Source organism: Anoplopoma fimbria, chromosome 11 (assembly GCF_027596085.1).
Source record: "Anoplopoma fimbria isolate UVic2021 breed Golden Eagle Sablefish chromosome 11, Afim_UVic_2022, whole genome shotgun sequence".
NCBI lineage: Eukaryota > Metazoa > Chordata > Actinopteri > Perciformes > Anoplopomatidae > Anoplopoma > Anoplopoma fimbria.
In genome coordinates this window covers 10,181,002-10,200,129 of record NC_072459.1, presented here as the reverse complement: position 1 = coordinate 10,200,129, position 19,128 = coordinate 10,181,002, and the positions used below count along the sequence as shown (strand labels likewise).

Below are 19,128 nucleotides of genomic sequence, written 5' to 3'. Positions count from 1 at the left end.
TATCCAAACTTTTGACTGGTACTATATACATATCATTTATTTAAGTAAAACTTTTCAGAAATTACAATTAAAAAAACAAAAACCTATTCATTCATTAAAAAAAATAAAAAATATTAATCTTTAATCCACCTCTGCAACTTCGACTGCAAAAGGTCGCTGCAATGCATCCTATCGGCCTGATAAACGCCATTAGAAGACGAAGAAGAAGAAGAAAAAAAAGAAAAACCAACGAAGAAGAAGTCGTCGACCCGGCTCCACCGGTCTCAGCCAATGAAGGGAGACTGGGAGGAAACATTGAGCGACACTTTTCTCTCTACATTGTTTTTTCTCTTTCTGCTGGCCTTAAACCTTGTCAAACACAATGCAGAAGAAGCTGTGAATGTTTCTGTTATCTCCCTGCCTTTACAAAATCAAAAACAGACCGAGCACCAGCTACCAGTCTCCGGATCGCCTCGCGGTTACTTTCCGGTGTTTCGGGTCCGCTCGGTGGTCTGACCGGGAGAGACTGCAGAGATGTCCGACAACGGTGGCTTGGCTGTCGGCCTCCTGTCTTACGAGACGTTGGTCCACGCTGTGGCTGGTGCAATGGTGAGCTGATATAAAAGTGCAGTAAAAGGAGATGTTATAAAAGGAAGCAGAAGTATGTGGAGGAACCTGTTTTTTTTTCATGTCATCTAGAAGAAAACAACTGTATTTTACTGAACTCCCCATTTATTTTGTTTCATTACAATGGATTGTCTTTCAGGGGAGCGTGACAGCGATGACAGTCTTCTTTCCTCTGGACACAGCCAAGAGCAGACTGCAGGGTGAGTTTTAGTGTGAAGGTTTACTTCACAATGGAGTGACTCTAGCTGCATAACAAAGATGTAATGGTCTAGTCCACTAATTCAGCTTTGCACTAGACAAAGATAACCTGACTTTGAGTGTAACTTTGATTTATTTATGATGTTTTTTACTTTTTACTTTTGATTGTGAATCCCTTTGTGACGTTATGCTCTTGAAAGGTGTCCCCTATGTATTGGTATGCTGTATACTATACTTATATACTTGGTAGATCTTCCTGTTCACTGACTTATCCCACCATCATGTTTGTTTTTCAGTGGATGAGAAGAGAAAGGCCAACTCCACCCCTGTCATCCTGGCTGAGATAGCAAAGGAAGAAGGCCTGTGAGTAAAGGTTAAATTGATATTGATTTGTGGCTTGTTTTGTTCTTAAAAACAAGCTTTTTGGTTTGATTTGAACACCTGACTGAAAAAGAAGTGCAATGTAATTACAGTCTTAACTGTCTTAACTAGAGCTGAAACAGATTATTCATCGTTTAAGTCATTTCTGAATAAGAAAATCTCAAAATATTCTCTTGATCCAGCTTCTCCAATGTGAACATTTGCTTTGTTTTTTACGCCCAACTCTCCGTCTCTTCTCCCAGTCAGTCCCTGTACAGAGGCTGGTTACCAGTCATCTCCAGCCTCTGCTGCTCCAACTTTGTCTACTTCTACACCTTCAACACGCTGAAGAAGCTGGCGACGGCTGGTCCAGGGAAGTCCGGACCCAGCAAAGACCTGCTCATGGGGGTCGTATCTGGTAAACACTAATAATTATTCATGACCGGATGGAAAACTTCAAAGTACTAAAGGAGTGTTTACTGAAGGACTTAAAGGAGCACTGTGGAGTTTTCTTATAAGGAACAAAAGTTTAAAATGTTTACATGTTGAATGCAGTTCCTTCTTCAAAACATTAAAAGCATTTTTTAACATGAACTGTTAACATTAATGCTGCAACTAACAATTATTTATTATAGAAATAGAATTTATTTTCTGTTGATTGATTAACCGACTGATTGTTTCAGCTCTAGTTTACATCCATGTTTCCTTGCTAGCAGTCGCCCTCTCTACTTAAGTTTGTGCATTAATGCCACCTGTTGATCACTGGAATAATGTGAATGTGTATCACTGCTTCTTAAAGCTGCTGGAGGTCAAAAACTCCATGTGACACCTTCAGGAATGATTCAAGATAAGCTAATGATCTGTTGTTCATGCAGGGATTGTGAACGTGATCCTGACCACTCCCATGTGGGTGGTCAACACTCGGCTGAAGCTGCAGGGAGCAAAGTTCAGGAACGAAGACATCCAGCAGACCAAGTACAGAGGCATCTTTGGTGTGTGAGATATTTATGAGTATATCTGTTTTACAGTTTAACAGTTCAGACATGCTTTGTTTTTTCTGTTCCTGTAATGTTTTTAAAACCCTGCTGTGTTTGGGCTTCTCCTCTCAGATGCTTTCTCACAGATCATATCCAATGAGGGTGTGGCGACTCTGTGGAACGGCACTCTGCCCTCTCTTATCCTCGTCCTCAACCCGGCGGTACAGTTCATGATTTATGAGGCCATGAAGAGGAAGGCGGGCAGAGGAGGGAAGAAGGTGAGAGGACATGGGCGTTGATGTGTAGAAAACTACATTACAGAAGCTGATCTATTAGCCCGGTCTCCTTTTTGACTGGGTTGACTTTTTTTTTTTTATAGCTGTAGTCAAGAAAATAGAAACATCAAACTCTGCAGATGAATTGACTTATAAAATAAAACAAGCATCCTTCAATGGCAGGAGAATAACATGCTTAACAGGATAAAGATTCTGCTTTAGTATTAAAAAATATATATATATCTTCTGTCTTCAGCCTTTCATTGGTAAAGACCAAGTTTTTTTTGTAAAATAAAGTTGCAGTTAAAAACCTACAGCCTTTTTTTGGTTAACTTAGTAGCAGTTTGGTGACAGTAATACTCCGCCATTTGAAATCATTTGAAATTTTTCCATGGGAAAAGTACTGGTTTGGCTAGTAATGGACTTTTTAAGAAAAAAATGATGCAGACAAAGGGTGGCCTATGAATCATTTTTTTCTGCTGCACATTTTGTTGTGTAGAAATGGCAACGATAGTTCATGCTTAAAGGACTGTGATCTGGGAGGATCCGCTTAAAGGTATTTGAGAACACAGCAGAGATTAAAATAAAACAAGACTAAGAGTCTACAGCCTGAATGAGCTGAATCCTAATGTGTGAACGCTAACATGCTCACAACAACAATGCTAACATGCTGATGTTAAGAAGCCATAACTTTTACCGTGTTCACCATCTTATATTAGCATTTATGCTTTCTAACGTTTGCCAATTAGCACAAAATGCAAACTACAGATGGTGCTGATGGGAACGTCATTTGTTTTAGCATGTATTTGGTCTTTAACAAAGTATTGGACAAATTAACATTTTGACCACCTGGTGGCGTTAAGTTAAAAGTCAAGGGGTCACAAAAGTTAGTAATATTTCTCCTTTAGGGACTTTGAATGGCTTTAAGAAATGGAATGGCATTGTTTAATTGTAATATTTTAGTCTAAACCAAAGTGGTGGACCACTGACAGACTGATATTGCTGTCTCTAAAGCCATATCGCGAGTGTGGATAAAGTGAATTTTGGTAATGCATGAAAGTGATTTTGTAGTATTTTCTAGTTATGACCCAAAGTTCATTTTATGTTTCGATCATACATCAATCAAATCCAATTAATCTATAAATGTTCAAGCAAAAGCACTGGATATTAAATGTTTGTCTCCTACCACAGATATCCTCAGCAGAGATCTTTCTCATTGGAGCCATTGCTAAGGCCATTGCTACCACTGCAACATATCCTCTTCAGACAGTTCAGGCCATCCTGAGGGTAAATATCAAGTTATATAAAATGTCACCCTTTTTGTTTACTTGTCCAAGATATATCACCCAGTATTTGAGAGGAAAAGCTTGCTAATATTCTGTATGTTTTATTGTTGTAATATCTAACATATGTTGATGCAAGAGAAGAATAAAGCAGCTCTCAGACTTAATTAGGGAAAACAATCTTAGTTTAAAATATAGAAAATATATGTATAAAAGTTCAATATATATTTTTAACAGCTTGCCAAGCTCTAATAAAGCGCTTTGTAATCACTTTATACTATGGAGCATGTACATTTTGGTAGTGCAGGATATCTTAAAGACCAGTTCATCTCAAGTCTCTCATCAAATGTTATTAAATCAAATTAAACTAACCTGCTTTATGCTTTTTCATCAGTTCGGCCAGTACAAAGGTGATGGTAAGGCCGGGGTGATGGGAAGCCTCTCAAACATTTTCTCTCTGCTAATGGACAGAATCAAGTGAGTGCAGCTACGAACATGAACACATTCACTGACACGGTGAGCACACTGGTGGGGATGTTATAATTATAAAAGCTCATCATCAATACACATCTGTCTGTTTGTCACAGGAGGTACGGTGTTTTTGGTTTGTACAAAGGCCTGGAAGCCAAGCTGCTGCAGACAGTACTGACGGCTGCCCTCATGTTTGTGGTGTACGAGAAGATCACCGCTGCTACCTTCAAAGTCATGGGCCTGAACAAGAAACTGAAGCAGTGAACAAACCACTACTTGAACGTCAGGAGGATTTATTAATGCCTACCGTTGATATGGTTATGCCAGGAGTTGATTCAGTAACAATAACGTTTGTAATAAGAGACGGGATCGGTGCCCAAAACAAACACCATAACCAGAGCTGTGTTACTTATAATACCCTCTCTCTCTTAACCTCAAACTGGTTCCATTTGTGCAAACTGGTCTTAATTTGATCTCCGTTGAGATGGTTCTAAGTAACCTTGCTAGCTGAGGGAATACCCCTATTTGCTTTCTTCCCGAGAGAAAGATCTTCCTATTGAAATCTCTGCTAGAAAGGGAATACGCTTATTTCCCCAAATTGCAAAAAAATTATTTCCTTCAACATTAAGTGCTTGCTGCAAATGATGAAACCAATAAGATAAGCTGCCTACTTAGGTATTGCCTTGATGTAAGATATTGGACCATTCTTCACACACTGACTTATGTTTTAACTGTGAATTTAACTGAGTTTGATAGACTTCTCATGAAATTCCTACCAGATGAATGTTTTTTTAATCTGCTGATTTATGATGTCATTATTACAAACAGATTAGCAGTAGTCACAATAATGTTAAAAGGGAGAATAGCTCCCATTTATATTTATAGACTTGTGTGTAAAATCTGCTCTTAAAAGTTTTGATTTTAACAATTCTAATATATTAAGTAAAAAAATATTTAACATAATTGGGAATGAGTACTTAACAATACAGAGTAAAACTTACATGTGTACAAATATTGCAGTAGGCTCTAAGTGCCTCAAAATATATACAATTTTATTTATTTTTTTAATCATGAAAAGATAATGCTCTGATGACTGTTGATGATTTACACAAACTGTTTACAGTCTCCATGATTGTATTGATCTGTATGAACATTTTGTCACACATTTGTCTTTTTATTTTTTTTGGGTATTCAAGTTTGCATACATTTACAGTATTTTTTTTTTTTACCACTGTGCTCTTTCTCCGATTGGGAGAAATTCTGCTGCCTTTCACCTTGAAACCATTTTGAAAGTTGAGTCACGCATTATATTGGTGTTGAACTGGTTGTTCAATCTGTTAACTTGAGTTTTAATCATCACAAGAGTTGCTGCTCTCAATATTACTTTGTAACATCACATGTTAGGACTGTTCATCGCATTAATCTGTGCCAGTGGTGTGGCCTACTTCCACATAGAAGAAAAATGTCAGTAATTACCAGGTATGAGCTCGTCCACTATTAAGTTTGAGACCTTTTTGCTCTCTCACACACCTGCTGTTCTCAGTTACTCCATATATGTGCACCTCAGTAAACTATATACCTGCTACAAAACTAATTATGATGGGTAATTCGTGTTCTCTTTTAAATTCATAATATCGAATAAATGTGTATTTCAAGATTGGGAAAATAAAATGTCGCTCTCACATAAAGGTGTTTATGGAAAATGTGAGGCATTAAAGGTCCGGTAAGGCAGAAAATTCAAACTGCCAGGAAAGAAAATGGCAAAATCCGAGGATAGAAAGTGTGTGAGAAAGCCGGAAGTTCTGAACAAAGAAAATGTCAATAAGTCGAGTGAGTCAGAATGACAACATTAGCTTTATTCAATAGTTAAGAAAGAACCAAAAGCTGGTGTATGTGTCACTATTCATTATAAAAACAATGATGCAATGGTTACTAGAATACACCATGCATATTAATTATGGTGTTCCTCACAAATAAAATGTTTTGTCTTAACACTTAACATGATAAAAACCTTGTAGCTGCGGATGCAATACTAACTTGAAGTCATCTTCATTTATTTACATCCTGATTTTTTTGAATGTATATTCTTTTGTAATTTTGTTTCAATAAACATTGAACAATTAACCACTGGTCTGGGGATTCAAATGTTGTTATAGTAAAGTCTTCGAATCCTCCATCTTCAGAGGTCTGAATGAACAGTAACAAAATCAGGGCTGATGGTGTGAGTCTTGACTACTGGTCATCTCCTCCACATACCAGTGTGGTAGGAAGGAATACTGGGAGTCCCTGTGGATGGAGAATGTCACATCTCTGCGGGGCTCCCAGGAGAACAGGTACACCAAGCTGTGAGGGAAACGATAAGGATTCATGAAAGATATTTACTTGTTAAAAATAAAAAAAAAGGTTAACGTCTGTTGTTGTAACTTACCTTGGATTGTCTTCAGTTGCGATACTCTTCACAAAAGACAGGAAATCACAGCAAAAGTTCATACAGACTGTTGGCTTCCAGCAGTTCTGTTCATTCTGTCCAGAAAAAAATAGACAGAAAAAGTGCAAATATTTTGAGTTAATATTTTATAAACATATGTTAAATAACTTTTTATTGAGGAATAAAATATAAAAATAGATTTATCAATGTTCAGATAAGATTTTGATGACTAGCAGTTTATCGCTGCAAACGACTTCACTGTACCTTGATGAGTTGTGAAATCTTGGAGATTGGAAAAGTGTCCACGGAGACAACCACTCCTTTCTCATCCTTAAAGCCTGCCACAACCTGGGGGACTCCCGGGAGAAATGACTGGGCCCACCACTTCAGCAGTTTGTACCTAAGGACCACCAAAATTAGAATAATAGCAGCTTTGAGTGGGGAAAATAAAAATCAAATCCAACAAACAGCACGAGGTGAAAGAGTGAAGAATCGTGTGATATTTTACTATTTCATCCTCTACCTGTGAAAGTTGCTGCGCTGTTTAGGGGTGCAGATCTCCACAGAGGTCTTCAGCTCGACGTAGCATGCAGGAGGAGCTGGAGCTTTGGGGTCTTTAACCCGGCAGTCCACCTCACCGGAGAACAGGAGTCTGTGATCTGCCAGCCGAGTCTGCACCACAGTGCAGAAGGCCTCATTAGTGTTAACCACTCCGCCTGGGTCGGGTAAACTGTGGACGTTATCTACAGGGATGGACAAAGGTGGAGCGTTATCTTTTAAACGTGTGCTCAACACCCTATCTGCTTTCATATGACTTGGTCAAATGTAATAAAATGAGATTGGAATGTATGAAAGTTCATTTGTGGAAAAGAAATACAGACAAAAAGTGAGAAATAAAAATACTCACTAGTCACAAGTCAGAATTATGTAAAAAAAAAAAATGAGGCCTTTTAAGTTTAAAAATATGAAAATGCTATTTTACTACTACATGAAAATTGACTTAGAAACTTAGACTTAGGTAAATATTTAGTCAGAGTTTAGAGTTTCTGGGTTAAAAGCTATGAGATACTAAGTCATAACTAAGTCCATTAGTAGTCTTTGATTTCAATCAGAAAAATATTTATATTTAGATTAGAGGGTATCATTTAAATCTTGTTTTCCATTTATTCTAGACCTTCCTCATTGCAAGTGTATTGGTTAATTTTATAAAAAGAAAAAAAATAGGTTTAATGAAATCTTAAAGTAAAGAGGTAAAAATGAAACACCATTCATCATTTCAAGTGTTTATTGTAAAAAGAAACTTTCTGTCAATTTAAGTCTAAACCTTTTAAATTCAAATTAGGAAATATTAAGTCATAAGTTTGAGATAGTAAATGCATATTTTTATATATATATATAATATATATATTTGCAATAGCAAAATGTTAAGATACAACTTAAGTACTGACTTTTCCTAATAACACATAAGTTTTTTTACTTATCCTTAAGAATTCTAATTTTGAATCTCTTAAATAGAGATCCTAAAGTATCTTATAATGGGCTCCACGGACATGACTAAGTATTCAATTCAATTAAATTCAGTTTATTTTGTATAGCCCAGAATCACAAATTACAAATTTGCCTCAGAGGGCTTTACAGTCTGTACACATGCGACATCCTCTGTCCCGGGACCCTCACATCGGCACAGGAAAAACTCCCCTAAAGAAATCCTAGGTTTTATTGTGATGCATGTGAATATCATAACTGAACTGATGTAAGGTAGATAATCAATATAATTATTGATCAACAATCAAGATTTGAAAGGAAACAAAGTAAACAGCAGTTAAAATAAATACTATATAGCATGAACGTACCTACCTGCACATGTGTATTGCTCAAACTTGTATCCCCAGTACATCATCTCCTTGTGTCTCTCTGTGCGGTTCTCTTGTTCCCTTCGAGCAGCTTCTGTTTCCACGTCGCTGATGTAAAGCGTGCCCCTAAACCTGGTGACTGCCAGCAACCAGCCCTCGTGTGTCTCGTAGGGAGTGGTCAGCAGCCTGGTCAGATGACCACGCCATGTCACAAAGTCGAAATCTAGAGCACTGGGAGGTAGAACCAAGAATACATGACCAACAGGAAAGTTGTGGTTAGAGGTGGGTGGAGTAGCAACTATAGATCCAAGGTGAGTATCTATCTGACCTGGACCTGTTACCCTGACTAAGAAAAGAAAATGGTATAAACTAACAATAGTACTTACCATGATGAGGCTGTAGTCACCTTTGAGCCGAGCTTTGATTTATTGGCCAAGATCCACCGTAGGATGTGGTCCAGCTTCTCCTTCACACTTTCGTCTCTCTTTACAAAGCGGTCCTTGTATCCATCCCTCAGGTCAAAATTAGGATTTCTGCCAGGTTCCACATAGTATCTCATCTGCCTGCTGTCATTGAAGAATCTACGCTCAGAGTCGAGGGAAAAACATCCTACCTCGACAGGCTGTTTGTACACTGGAAAGTCTCTTTCATATAGCTCCCTTCTGGTGCTCAAATCCCGAGGGGTGCGTGGGTTTTGCTCTGGTGTTGGCCCAGACTGATGCTGGTGGTGGTTTGGTCTGGAGCGTTTATTCTCACTGTGATTTCTTCCACTGGCATCTCTATGTCGTCTGTATGCTGACTGGGGGTTTTGGTAGCTGGAGTTGGGAGCGTGACCTCTGTGCTGGTCCATTGCTACCTAGTGGGGAAGAGAGCATCATTTATGAAAAAAACAAACTGATGACGTATCTTGATTGTCTTGCTCTCATTACATTACATTACATTACAGTCATTTAGCAGACGCTTTTATCCAAAGCGACTTACAGGAAGTGTAGCGACTTACAGGAAGTGTAGCGACTTACAGGAAGTGAAGGAAAGCCCCAAAATGTGTTGTCATTAAAAAAAAGTGCTACTTTTTTTAGTATTATGCAAATTTCCCCGCTGCGGGACTAATAAAGGATTATCTTATCTTATCTTATCTTATCTTATTAAGTATTAGTACTGACACAAGACTACCCACTATTTGTGTATCAAGTGTGTACCTTTTATTTTGTATGCTTCATATTGAGCATATTAGAAGCTTCTATTCTATTACGGATCTATTATTGCATGGGATCAATTAAGTTTATATTATTTATCTATATATGCTCCCAAATTGAGTACATCACATCGTGATCTGTGTAAATAACTAACTCTATTGTGTCTGTATGTGGATGTAGACATACAATGAACAGACACAGATGCTTGTATTGAACGTTGTGTACTGCATTGACTAAACGTGTGTATGTATATATATATATATATATATATATATATATATATATATATATATATATGCATGCCTGTTGTATGTTAGGTTGATGAAGGTTTCCAAAACTAGCTCTTTTTTGTGATTTGCTTTGCAATGTGCATATCTAGCCAACATAAAAACAGCTTTATTACAACTCTCTAAATCACAGGTTATTAAATGAAAACCTAACGTACCTTATTCTGCACACATAACAAACGCAGCGGACGCTAAACTGATGTTCCCTTTCTGTCAATGCTCAGTCAGACACAATTATAAACAGGATTTAAGAAAAACGATTATCATATGTTGTCTTTTATGATCCAAAATTTAAAAAAAAGAAGGAAAGAAAACACAAAGTGTGTTCGTTTCGCTGGCTGGGTAGCTAATAGCACAACATGCTAACAACAACTCTGTGGACATCGAACTCAACGCTATTTCCGCGTTCGGTCTCTCCTCCAATCCGATTGATGGAGAGACCGAACACGGAAGTAGCACTTTTTTCTCCAATCCGATTGGTGGAGAGACCGCGTCACTTCCGGTAAAGCCTGTTCGAGTCGTCCGTTAGAGCTGTGCTGAAGAGAGGCACCAAAGCGATGTGAAAACCAACACTAATGCTATGAGTAGCGATTAGGTGAGCGTTTTAACTGGTTTGACTGGTCAAATACCAGCTCCTGTCTTCAGTGCAGGCACAACGTGGTGTTAGCTAAGTTAGATAGCTTCAATCATGGATGTATAAAGAGAACGGGGGAAATAGCTTGGCTAACAAGAGAGTCAAAACAAAGTGAGTTGTCTGAGTGTTTCTCAAAGCTTAGGTCATCGTTTGGGTTGACAACTAACTTAACTTGGCAATTTATAGTATAACAATGTTTCTGATAGCCCAGATAAATGTCTCACATGGGGTCTGTGGAGAGAGAGAGAGAGAAACAAAAAATCAGCTGTCATGGGTAATCAGGTTCTGCAAGTCATCTTTTTTTCTCTGCCACGTGTTTCTCCTCCAGGTATGAACAGGAAACGGGCTTTGATTTCAGACACTTTCAAAGCGAAGAAAAGAAGAAATGGAACGCAGAAGTATGGAGCCATCAGTGATGGAGATGGTAGGTGTGACTGCTAAAAGCTTATAAACATTTATTTGTAATCTCACTAAAGGTTATAATTCATTGCTTTGCCCCCTAAAGGACCGACTGACATCAGATCCACCCTGGAGTATCTCATGACGCTGTTCCCCAGGAAGCTCTTCAATGACAGCCTGCCTCAAATTGTCATGAAGCACCAGCTCTACAGCATACACAGTGATAAGACTTTGGTGGACAAGGAGCTGGTAAGACGACTCTTTAGTGTCAGAAAAAGGTCATGTGTGTATCCTTCTGAATGTGAGAACCCACTGCCCTTCTTGTGGCCCACAGAATAAACTGCGGGAACGAGGAGAACTGCTGATGTTCCAGCTCGGGTTTGATGCAGACGCTTTCGGGCTGGTTTTTGCTTCCGATTACAAGGCCAAAGTGCTGGCAGGGGAGGATGGCAGGCCCACACGAGCGACAGTGGAGAGGTTCTTGGAGAAATTGCTGACTCCTTGCACAGAACTGAGCTTCAGCAAAGACAAGATGCTCCGGGAGTTTCTCTTCAGAGACTCTGAGATAACGTATGAAAGACTCTGATCCATGTCGTGTTATGTTTACTTCCAAAACGAATCGTTTGCATCATCATTTAGCACCTCAACGGCTTTAATATGTGTCTTCTCATGTGTTTGGAGCTTCTTTTTTTTTTTTTTTTTTTTTTACTTCTACAGTGTGTGAAAATACATTTTCAAAGATAAGCACTTTCTATATTTTCTCACGCTCTAGTCAGCTGGTGAAGTCGGGGGTCCTGACTGTGAGGGACGCAGGCAGCTGGTGGCTTTCAATTCCCAACTCTGGCAAATTCACCAAGTACTTTATACAAGGTGGGTGTTAGGGAATACTGAGTCTCAAAAAAATGCTTCCTTTTAATGATGTTTTTTTTAACAGTGTCTTGCTAATAGGAGCACTGTTTGTTTGATAACCATCCCACCGCTCTTCCTGTAAGGTCGTAAAGCCGTGCTAGGCATGGTGAAGAAGTCCAAATATAGTGAAGTCTTAAAGACGGAGCTAGAGGAGCGGCGAACAACCTCACATGTGAAATTCCACATGAAGTACCACGTCCATGACATTGTTGGTGCAGAGCTGGTAGAGAGGTAACAGTTTTTAAGTTACATCCAGCAATGACAAATTTGACTTATTTCTCACCTTGGACTATTGGTAAAACAGTTCATTTTTTTTCCACCCAGCATACCTACAACTTCAGGAACATTGTTGCGATGTGTTGAGTCCTGAACCACAGCAACAAGATTGAAAAATCGGTGCTTGATCAAAGCCTGAAGATTGGCAGAAATACAAAGATTTGTATTGTGACCTGATAGTAAATTAATTCACCATTTCAGTTTTGATTTTGTGCCAAATGTATTATAAAAACCTTGTGGGTTTTTGAATTGTCAATTATGTTGACATGACCTTGTCAGGTTTTGATTTATCTTGCAATAAAAAAAAATTCTTTGCCTCATATACAAGTTATAATTTATGTGCAAACAAAGGGAGCACTTTGATACAACCGCCCCCTCCGTGTGGTGTTTGAACTTTGGCTTGCCATTGAGATCTTTCACAGCTCAATATTTTATTTCAGTTGTCAGTTAGGGTTAATCTAATTTATGAAATCCTTTGCTGCAAATTTTTGAGGTTTTAATTGAAATATATTTTTATTACAGAGTTACCAGTTTATGGTGGTGTTGCACTGGACTGATTTATGTTAAAATGTTAATATTCTTCCAACCTCATGTGTAAATATTGGGCAGAACACAAGAAATGTTAATATAATGCAGTCCACTCTTCAAAAACTGCAAACTACAATCTCAAACATATTGTTGCATTAATACCTCTGTGTTATTTCAAATTGAATATAGCCTCTTTAAAGCTAGAATTTATGGCCAAACGTTTGTATCCATTAGATTTTACAGGTGTACATTAAAAAATGGAAACTAACTTGCGTCTGGTCTTTTGTTTAGTCTGGTTACAATAATGAAAAATGATTTTAAAAAAGTGTTTTAGATACATTCCATTCATTGTAAAAAAAGATTTACTTAAATGAACAGATATGCTTTAACAAGGCTTTCTTACATTGCAGTCTAGTTTAAGTAATGTCATAATTGTCCAGTACACTCTACTTTATCCTTCAACAAAATACGTGTCCGTCAATAGCTTTTTAATTTTTATTTTTGTGTTGCATTAAGGGAAGTCTGCGGTTGCACTGACCAACAAAAAAAGGCAGAATAGAGTCGATTTTACTTGAATTTATTGGCTTTTTCAAAAAGTGACAATAGCTTTTATCCGTAAGACTAAAGAGTCACAACATTGGCTTAAATTAAAGCACAGCTTGATGTCTGAATACAATACAGATGAGCAACATGTACTTAACCCCTTATCTAGTAATTCAAATACACTTTGTAAATAGGCAAAAAATATAACCGTTGCAATTCTAAATCTTAGTTTTCAGTATATGTTGCACATACATGCTATCAGCATTAATTACAAAAAGCTAGGCTTGTAGGGAGATTAAGGTAGCGTTAACTGTAGAGGTAATAAACAAAAGGATATTCATAGTGTTAGTTAAACAATACAGTGAGTGAAGTGTAATTTCTGTGAAGAATGATACAAAACAGTCAAATCACATGATTAAAACAAAAAGATGAGTACACCGTCTTCTACACCATAACCGACAGCAGCTTTGTTACTGTTCTTAGCAGGCATGGATGCTCTTCTTAGTGACTTTGCTTAGCTAGTAGTGATGCTGTTAAAAATCAAATGTGCTGCACAAAATGTTTCTGATCAATGCCCATAGAGCATAAAAGGTGCTCTTTTTCCCCCCGCCACCAAAACAGGTGTAATCCAACATCTAATAAAGTTTTCAGCGTTTCACTCCTGGGCAGCTACACAGTTGAGACACTTCTAAGGATTGCGAAAAATATAATACCATGAACTTCATGAGTCCGATTTGAGCCAAACACATAAAATACTGGATCATTTAGATTTGTCAGGGTTTAATAGCACAGTTAGTCTCTGAAGATCTGTTCCCCGGTCAAATATTTCAGTGCGTCTTAGGCATCATTCAATCCATGGGAATGAATTACAATGAATCATGTGCTAGGACTGAAAACTAACCGGTAAAGAGATTTATGGTGCACAAACAGTAAGTTGAAGTAAAAAGAACTTCACAGTTGATTAAATTCAAGTTCCTTGTTGACTGTGCGCCGACACGTGACCGCCCTCGCGAAGAGAAAATGAATAAAATGCCATTGATGATGGAGCTGAACTAACAGCAGCACACAACAGCCAACTGTCAGCTTTATTGTAAAGGTTTAAAACTGGTTGAGACAAAAGAACAAAGATTTTATTTTCTGTTAAAATACAGCACGTCCGTAGGATGCATTTGGCAATATTTCTTCCACTCAAAACAAACAACCAAGACTGTAAACAATAAAAGGTGGACAAGAAGTGGAAGAGCAAATTGAAAACATTCCACGGTCTATTTTTTACAAAACATCCAAGAAGGCCTCAAGAATTTCATAGTGTTGTCTATACAGTATTTTTTGTTGGGAAAGAGCTAGGGTCTATCATCTTCCAATTTTTCATGGAAACAGTTGGTAGATCTGCGATAGCTATATTTATGGAAGGAAAGAATCTGAAGTATATTGTTTTTGTGTGTATACTGGTGTGTTTCTCCTGCGTATTTTTCAACCCCTCACCATTAGCGGCCATGTTTCCCTGTAACCGCTCCAGTGGAGGAAGTCTTAGAGGAGAGAGCACGGCTTCTTTTTCTTCGGGCGGGGTTTAGGGCAGAGCACGGCCCGGATGGCCTCGTCGAACACAGTTTTAAGGCCACGTTGAGTCAAGGCTGAGCACTCCAGGTACTTGACGGAAACTGAGGAAACCAAACATCAAAAATGTTTTCTTTGAGTATTTCAGGAAAAAGAAACAAGGTCAGAGATAACTCAGGAAAAGTCATGTGTTGTTACCGATCTCTTTGGCCATCGACAGTCCTTGGGGATATGTGATTGGACTGAGTTTCTTCTCCCTCAGCTTCTCAATGGTGTCCTTTTCGTCTCTCAGATCCAGCTTGGTTCCCACCAGGATGATGGGAGTGTTGGGACAATGGTGGCTCACCTCGGGATACCACTGCACAGAGACCCAAACATTGAGAAGTTAGGGGTATAACTTTCTAAACTGGTCTACCTTATCTTGAAAATGCCATTTCAAGAATGACTTAGGATACATTTAAACCACTTTCTGATATGTTTATGCCATTTGGGGGCCCACAACAAGAGTGAAGGTGAGAGTGAACCAAAAGAGTCAAGCTGTGATATGGAAAACCAAAACAATGAGCTGGAAGACGCGCTCCGTTGAGCCGAGGAGAAATGTAGAGTCAGAGGATAATATCCTGGGTGCACCAGTCAGAGTGACTCCCTTCACATACTAGTATTCATGGGATCCATTAATGTTGATAATAGATGCTTTAAATCTGCAAAACAGAATTTTCTGGACATTATAACTACAGTAGGGTTTGGAAAACGGCCAAGACTTAACTGTAATTTATTGGTCCCAGCTATGAGCGTCGATTCTCATGGAGATATTTGATTAATGCCCTATACAAAGTCCCAAAGTGTTGAGATTGTTATTTATGCCTTGTTGAATTTGGTCAGCGTTTACATGTTACATTTGCTAGTTTGAAATAAAATAAATAAATAAGTGCAATCAGTTTTTAGTGTGGTAAACTTTCCTCCTTGAGTTTAAAGCCCTGTTTTCTACTTTTTTTAACCAAATGGTGTAACAGTGGTTTCTTATATCACTGTAAATAGTTCTCATGGAGAAGCAAAATGATTCATCAAAGTGATTTAAAGTGATTCAATTTTGTAAATCTATTGAAGATTAGCAGATTTACAAAGATTGTGAAAAGTGTTTGTTGACTTCAGTTTTAAATGTATTATAAAAACCTTGTGGGTTTTTGAATTGTCAATAATGTTGACATGACCTTGTCAAGTTTTGATTTATCTTGTATATGAGGCAAAAAGAAAACATTTTTAATACAAGTTATAATTTATGTGCAAGCACTTTGATACAACTGTCCCTTCTGTGTGATGTTTGAACTTTGGCTTGCCATTGAGATCGGTCACAGCTCAATATTTTATTTCAGATGTAATCTAATTCATAAAATCCCTGACCGCTTTATTAGTTATCCAATTCAACCGATCTACAACTTACTTTACATTAACCACGATAACAATGCCTAGTTTTTTGAGGTGTTGATTGAAATATATTTTTATTACTGAAGTAGCAGTTTATGGTGGTTTTGCACTGGACTGCGTCTTATTATGTGTCACTTTATTATCAACTCCGTGCTTCTGTCAATCATGCTTTTAATGAGGCTTCAAAGGTAAGACATGAGGTGATATATGGGTCAAAATAAATCTTTACAAACCTATGATTCATCCCTCGAGAAAAAACTTAGGCCAATCAAAATCACCCCTTATGCCTCTTATCATGCCATGTCATTAAAAACAATCCATGCTGACATCTTTACAGTCTTCATCATACCAACTCACCTTGGCACGGACGTTTTCAAATGAAGCAGGACTCACAAGCGAGAAGCAAATGAGAAACACATCCTGGTAAGAAAAAGCAAACAATGCAATCAGAGTCCATAAAAGTAATTTCCCACCAACAGTAAGAACTGCTCCTCCTGTTATCGTGCAGCACAAAGGTGTGGTGTTTTTCCTCACCCTCTTACTTCCTTATTCATTCTTTATCCCCAAACTTTCCAAATGCATTATGTAAAAGCCCCACCGTCATCAAAATATACTTCAAGGCAAACACGGCACTTCGATCAGAGTCACAATAAGTAAAATATAACAGAATTATCCAACAGTTTTTATTTTTTATTTTACCGTTTGCGGGTAGGAAAGTGGGCGGAGTCTGTCATAATCTTCTTGTCCCGCTGTATCCCAAAGTCCCAGGTTCACCGGCTTCCCGTCCACCATAACATTGGCGGAATAGTTGTCGAACCTGACGGAAAAAAAATATGATGGAATGACTTAAACACATCAGGATAAACACATGACATGACCTATGACAGGATATAACATTTTCACCTAGGCGTTAAAATGGGAAAGAGGCTCCATATTGATCTGTTGAGCCCTTTGGCGTCGTCAGATCTCCCTTGAAAATGACTCATCGCTTAATACTTGGCTCTGCTGAACTAAAATCATGATCATCAAATGCCTGCTGAGTCAGTCCTTGCCACACTGACAGTTATGCAGAACAACACCGACTCCATAGCGGATCTAGAATCAGATACGGTGCTGGCTCTTCCCGCAACAGCATTTCCCCTGAATCATTTTTTATACTTAGCTGCAGACTACAGCAGTGATTGTAACCTGTTCTGTAAGCTACCACAAACACAAAAAAAGCAACTAAAGAATAAGATGCCTCGTTAATCGTGCAGTGACTGTAAAGGACATAAAGGTGGAAAAAAATGAGGGACTTCTATAGCTGATCGGCTTCTAGTCTTGCATATGTAAATGTATAATAAAGGTCTGTAGCCTCAGATACTCACACTGTGGGGATGTACTCTCCAGGAAAGGCATTGGTGGTGTAGCTGATGAGCAGGCAGGTCTTACCCACAGCTCTGGAGGAGAGAGGAAGAGGAAAAATGGCTTGATTTTTGTTAATGTTTTCACCTGCCAAAACGTAAAAGCCATTTTGGGTATAAATTGATATGATTTCCTTCTTTGTACAACTGGTTAACTGTAGGAGTGCAACAAGGAATTATTATAATTATCAATTAATGTGTCAGTTGTTTTCTCAAATTCACATTTGGTCAGAAAATAGAGAACTTTCATCATATTCAGATTCTTTTTTTTAAAAAATTTTTTATTAGGTCCAACCTATGGGCCAAAAACCAAATAAATTTAGTTCACAATATTAAAAAGGACATAATTATTTATTTTAAATCACACTTGAGAAGCTGTAACTTTTCTGTGGATTAATCGACCAATCGTTTCAGCTCTACTCAAGCCTCCAAAAATAGATACTGTTCAGAGAATCATAAACAGACTTATACACGATTACCAGGAGAGGAGGGCATTATGAAACGTACAAATATGAAACTTAAGTGTTGCACTATTGAGAATGAACCATTTCTCCTGCAAGCTTCTCCTTGGTCCAAAAGCGAAAACAATCAATTAAAAAGGGCAGGTCACAGGGGTCACCAGTGACTCTGCTGCTGTGGTATCCACCACACCCTGAGTAAGACGTTTACCTCACACACTGTTACACACATGATAAGTCAGTCATGGTTCATTCTTTAATCAATCAATCACTGATCTGTGAATGTTGCAGACACAGTCTACAAACTGCACAGCAACTAAAACAAAACACACAAACTATAACTTAACTCTTTGATGAGTAAATGTTGCCAAACTCCAGACTTAGACCTCAGTCTAGGAGGGATGTGTGTGTGTGTGTGTGTGTGTGTGTGTGTGTGTGTGTGTGTGTGTGTGTGTGTGTGTGTGCGTCCTGCCCTGTGACGTCAGACTCACCCGAGAGTAACTTAAATCAAGGATTAACCAGCATACTTGCAATTATGTAATGCAATATCAATAACACGACATAACAAAATAATGGCACATGAGTGGTAGATCGTAGCACATAAAGCGGTTTTGTTTACTCACCCGTCTCCGACAACGACACACTTTATGGCCTGCATTGCGCTGCAGCTAGAGGAATGCTAAGTTACCCCGGTTAGCTCACAAGTCTCTCCGGTCCCTTTGTCCGGGATTGCTCGGTGGTGAAATGTCCCAACAGTGTTCCCGTACCGGCCTTTCTGTTACTGCAGCCGAGCTCCTGAGAGGTGGAACAGCTTGTGGGGAACTTAGAGCAACTTCTCCAGCACTTTAAACACAAGTTTCGTCATACAGTTCCTTGCAACATTCCCATGCTTCCGTGGGCCGATCTGGAAAGCAATGAAGCAAAACAGCGGCCACCACCCCTGAGGAGGAAAAAAAACATGAAGTTCGCCACCGCCACCAGATGGTGCATCCGGTGCGCCGATAAGCCACGCCCACATATATTTTAATGATATATAACGTCCTCAAAACAAGCAGCTGACGA

General features: G+C 38.5%; 4 protein-coding genes across 5 annotated transcripts; 2 read left to right on the top strand and 2 right to left on the bottom strand.

Annotated features, from left to right (window-relative positions):
* Window positions 1–222: 222 nt before the first annotated feature.
* Window positions 223–5,185, top strand: slc25a17l (solute carrier family 25 member 17-like). The gene is made up of 9 exons (XM_054607043.1): window positions 223–588; window positions 746–806; window positions 1,101–1,167; window positions 1,428–1,582; window positions 2,040–2,156; window positions 2,274–2,419; window positions 3,608–3,703; window positions 4,094–4,176; window positions 4,287–5,185. Exons 1-9 carry the CDS (start codon window positions 514–516, stop codon window positions 4,432–4,434), a joined length of 948 nt encoding a protein of 315 aa, XP_054463018.1. The 5' UTR covers window positions 223–513; the 3' UTR covers window positions 4,435–5,185.
* Window positions 5,186–5,261: 76 nt separating this feature from the next.
* Window positions 5,262–10,334, bottom strand: dxo (decapping exoribonuclease). Its single transcript, XM_054607042.1, has 7 exons — window positions 10,093–10,334; window positions 8,838–9,307; window positions 8,456–8,682; window positions 7,122–7,341; window positions 6,863–6,998; window positions 6,599–6,693; window positions 5,262–6,513 (listed from the first exon to the last, which is right to left on the bottom strand). Exons 2-7 carry the CDS (start codon window positions 9,299–9,301, stop codon window positions 6,378–6,380), a joined length of 1,278 nt encoding a protein of 425 aa, XP_054463017.1. The 5' UTR covers window positions 9,302–9,307; window positions 10,093–10,334; the 3' UTR covers window positions 5,262–6,377.
* Window positions 10,335–10,422: 88 nt separating this feature from the next.
* Window positions 10,423–12,944, top strand: LOC129098767 (serine/threonine-protein kinase 19-like). Of its 2 annotated transcripts, none has more exons than XM_054607869.1 (7): window positions 10,423–10,529; window positions 10,897–10,992; window positions 11,074–11,216; window positions 11,302–11,537; window positions 11,740–11,837; window positions 11,960–12,107; window positions 12,201–12,944. In XM_054607869.1, exons 2-7 carry the CDS (start codon window positions 10,899–10,901, stop codon window positions 12,244–12,246), a joined length of 765 nt encoding a protein of 254 aa, XP_054463844.1. In that variant the 5' UTR covers window positions 10,423–10,529; window positions 10,897–10,898; the 3' UTR covers window positions 12,247–12,944. The 2 variants fall into 2 exon arrangements, with proteins under 2 accessions (XP_054463844.1, XP_054463845.1); XM_054607870.1 differs by having other exon boundaries at window positions 10,433–10,679.
* Window positions 12,945–13,241: 297 nt separating this feature from the next.
* On the bottom strand, window positions 13,242–19,006 carry LOC129099081 (ras-related C3 botulinum toxin substrate 1-like). The gene is made up of 6 exons (XM_054608246.1): window positions 18,690–19,006; window positions 17,573–17,644; window positions 16,905–17,022; window positions 16,563–16,625; window positions 14,979–15,138; window positions 13,242–14,884 (listed from the first exon to the last, which is right to left on the bottom strand). Exons 1-6 carry the CDS (start codon window positions 18,722–18,724, stop codon window positions 14,754–14,756), a joined length of 579 nt encoding a protein of 192 aa, XP_054464221.1. The 5' UTR covers window positions 18,725–19,006; the 3' UTR covers window positions 13,242–14,753.
* Window positions 19,007–19,128: the final 122 nt, after the last annotated feature.

Excerpts from the sequence above, each read along its gene's own strand:
- slc25a17l (XM_054607043.1), top strand. The coding sequence starts at position 514 with ATGTCCGACAACGGTGGCTTGGCTGTCGGCCTCCTGTCTTACGAGACG. Across the intron at positions 589-745 it reads ACGCTGTGGCTGGTGCAATG|GGGAGCGTGACAGCGATGAC; the intron begins GTGAGCTGATAT and ends ATTGTCTTTCAG. Across the intron at positions 1,583-2,039 it reads GCTCATGGGGGTCGTATCTG|GGATTGTGAACGTGATCCTG; the intron begins GTAAACACTAAT and ends TTGTTCATGCAG.
- dxo (XM_054607042.1), bottom strand. The coding sequence starts at position 9,301 with ATGGACCAGCACAGAGGTCACGCTCCCAACTCCAGCTACCAAAACCCC. Across the intron at positions 8,683-8,837 it reads GTGACTACAGCCTCATCATG|TGCTCTAGATTTCGACTTTG; the intron begins GTAAGTACTATT and ends TCTACCTCCCAG. Across the intron at positions 6,514-6,598 it reads GCAACTGAAGACAATCCAAG|CTTGGTGTACCTGTTCTCCT; the intron begins GTAAGTTACAAC and ends TTTCCCTCACAG.
- LOC129098767 (XM_054607869.1), top strand. The coding sequence starts at position 10,899 with ATGAACAGGAAACGGGCTTTGATTTCAGACACTTTCAAAGCGAAGAAA. Across the intron at positions 10,993-11,073 it reads AGCCATCAGTGATGGAGATG|GACCGACTGACATCAGATCC; the intron begins GTAGGTGTGACT and ends TGCCCCCTAAAG. Across the intron at positions 12,108-12,200 it reads GGTGCAGAGCTGGTAGAGAG|CATACCTACAACTTCAGGAA; the intron begins GTAACAGTTTTT and ends TTTTCCACCCAG.
- LOC129099081 (XM_054608246.1), bottom strand. The coding sequence starts at position 18,724 with ATGCAGGCCATAAAGTGTGTCGTTGTCGGAGACGG. Across the intron at positions 17,023-17,572 it reads GGAGAGTACATCCCCACAGT|GTTCGACAACTATTCCGCCA; the intron begins GTGAGTATCTGA and ends TTTTTCCGTCAG. Across the intron at positions 14,885-14,978 it reads GTCGATGGCCAAAGAGATCG|TTTCCGTCAAGTACCTGGAG; the intron begins GTAACAACACAT and ends TGGTTTCCTCAG.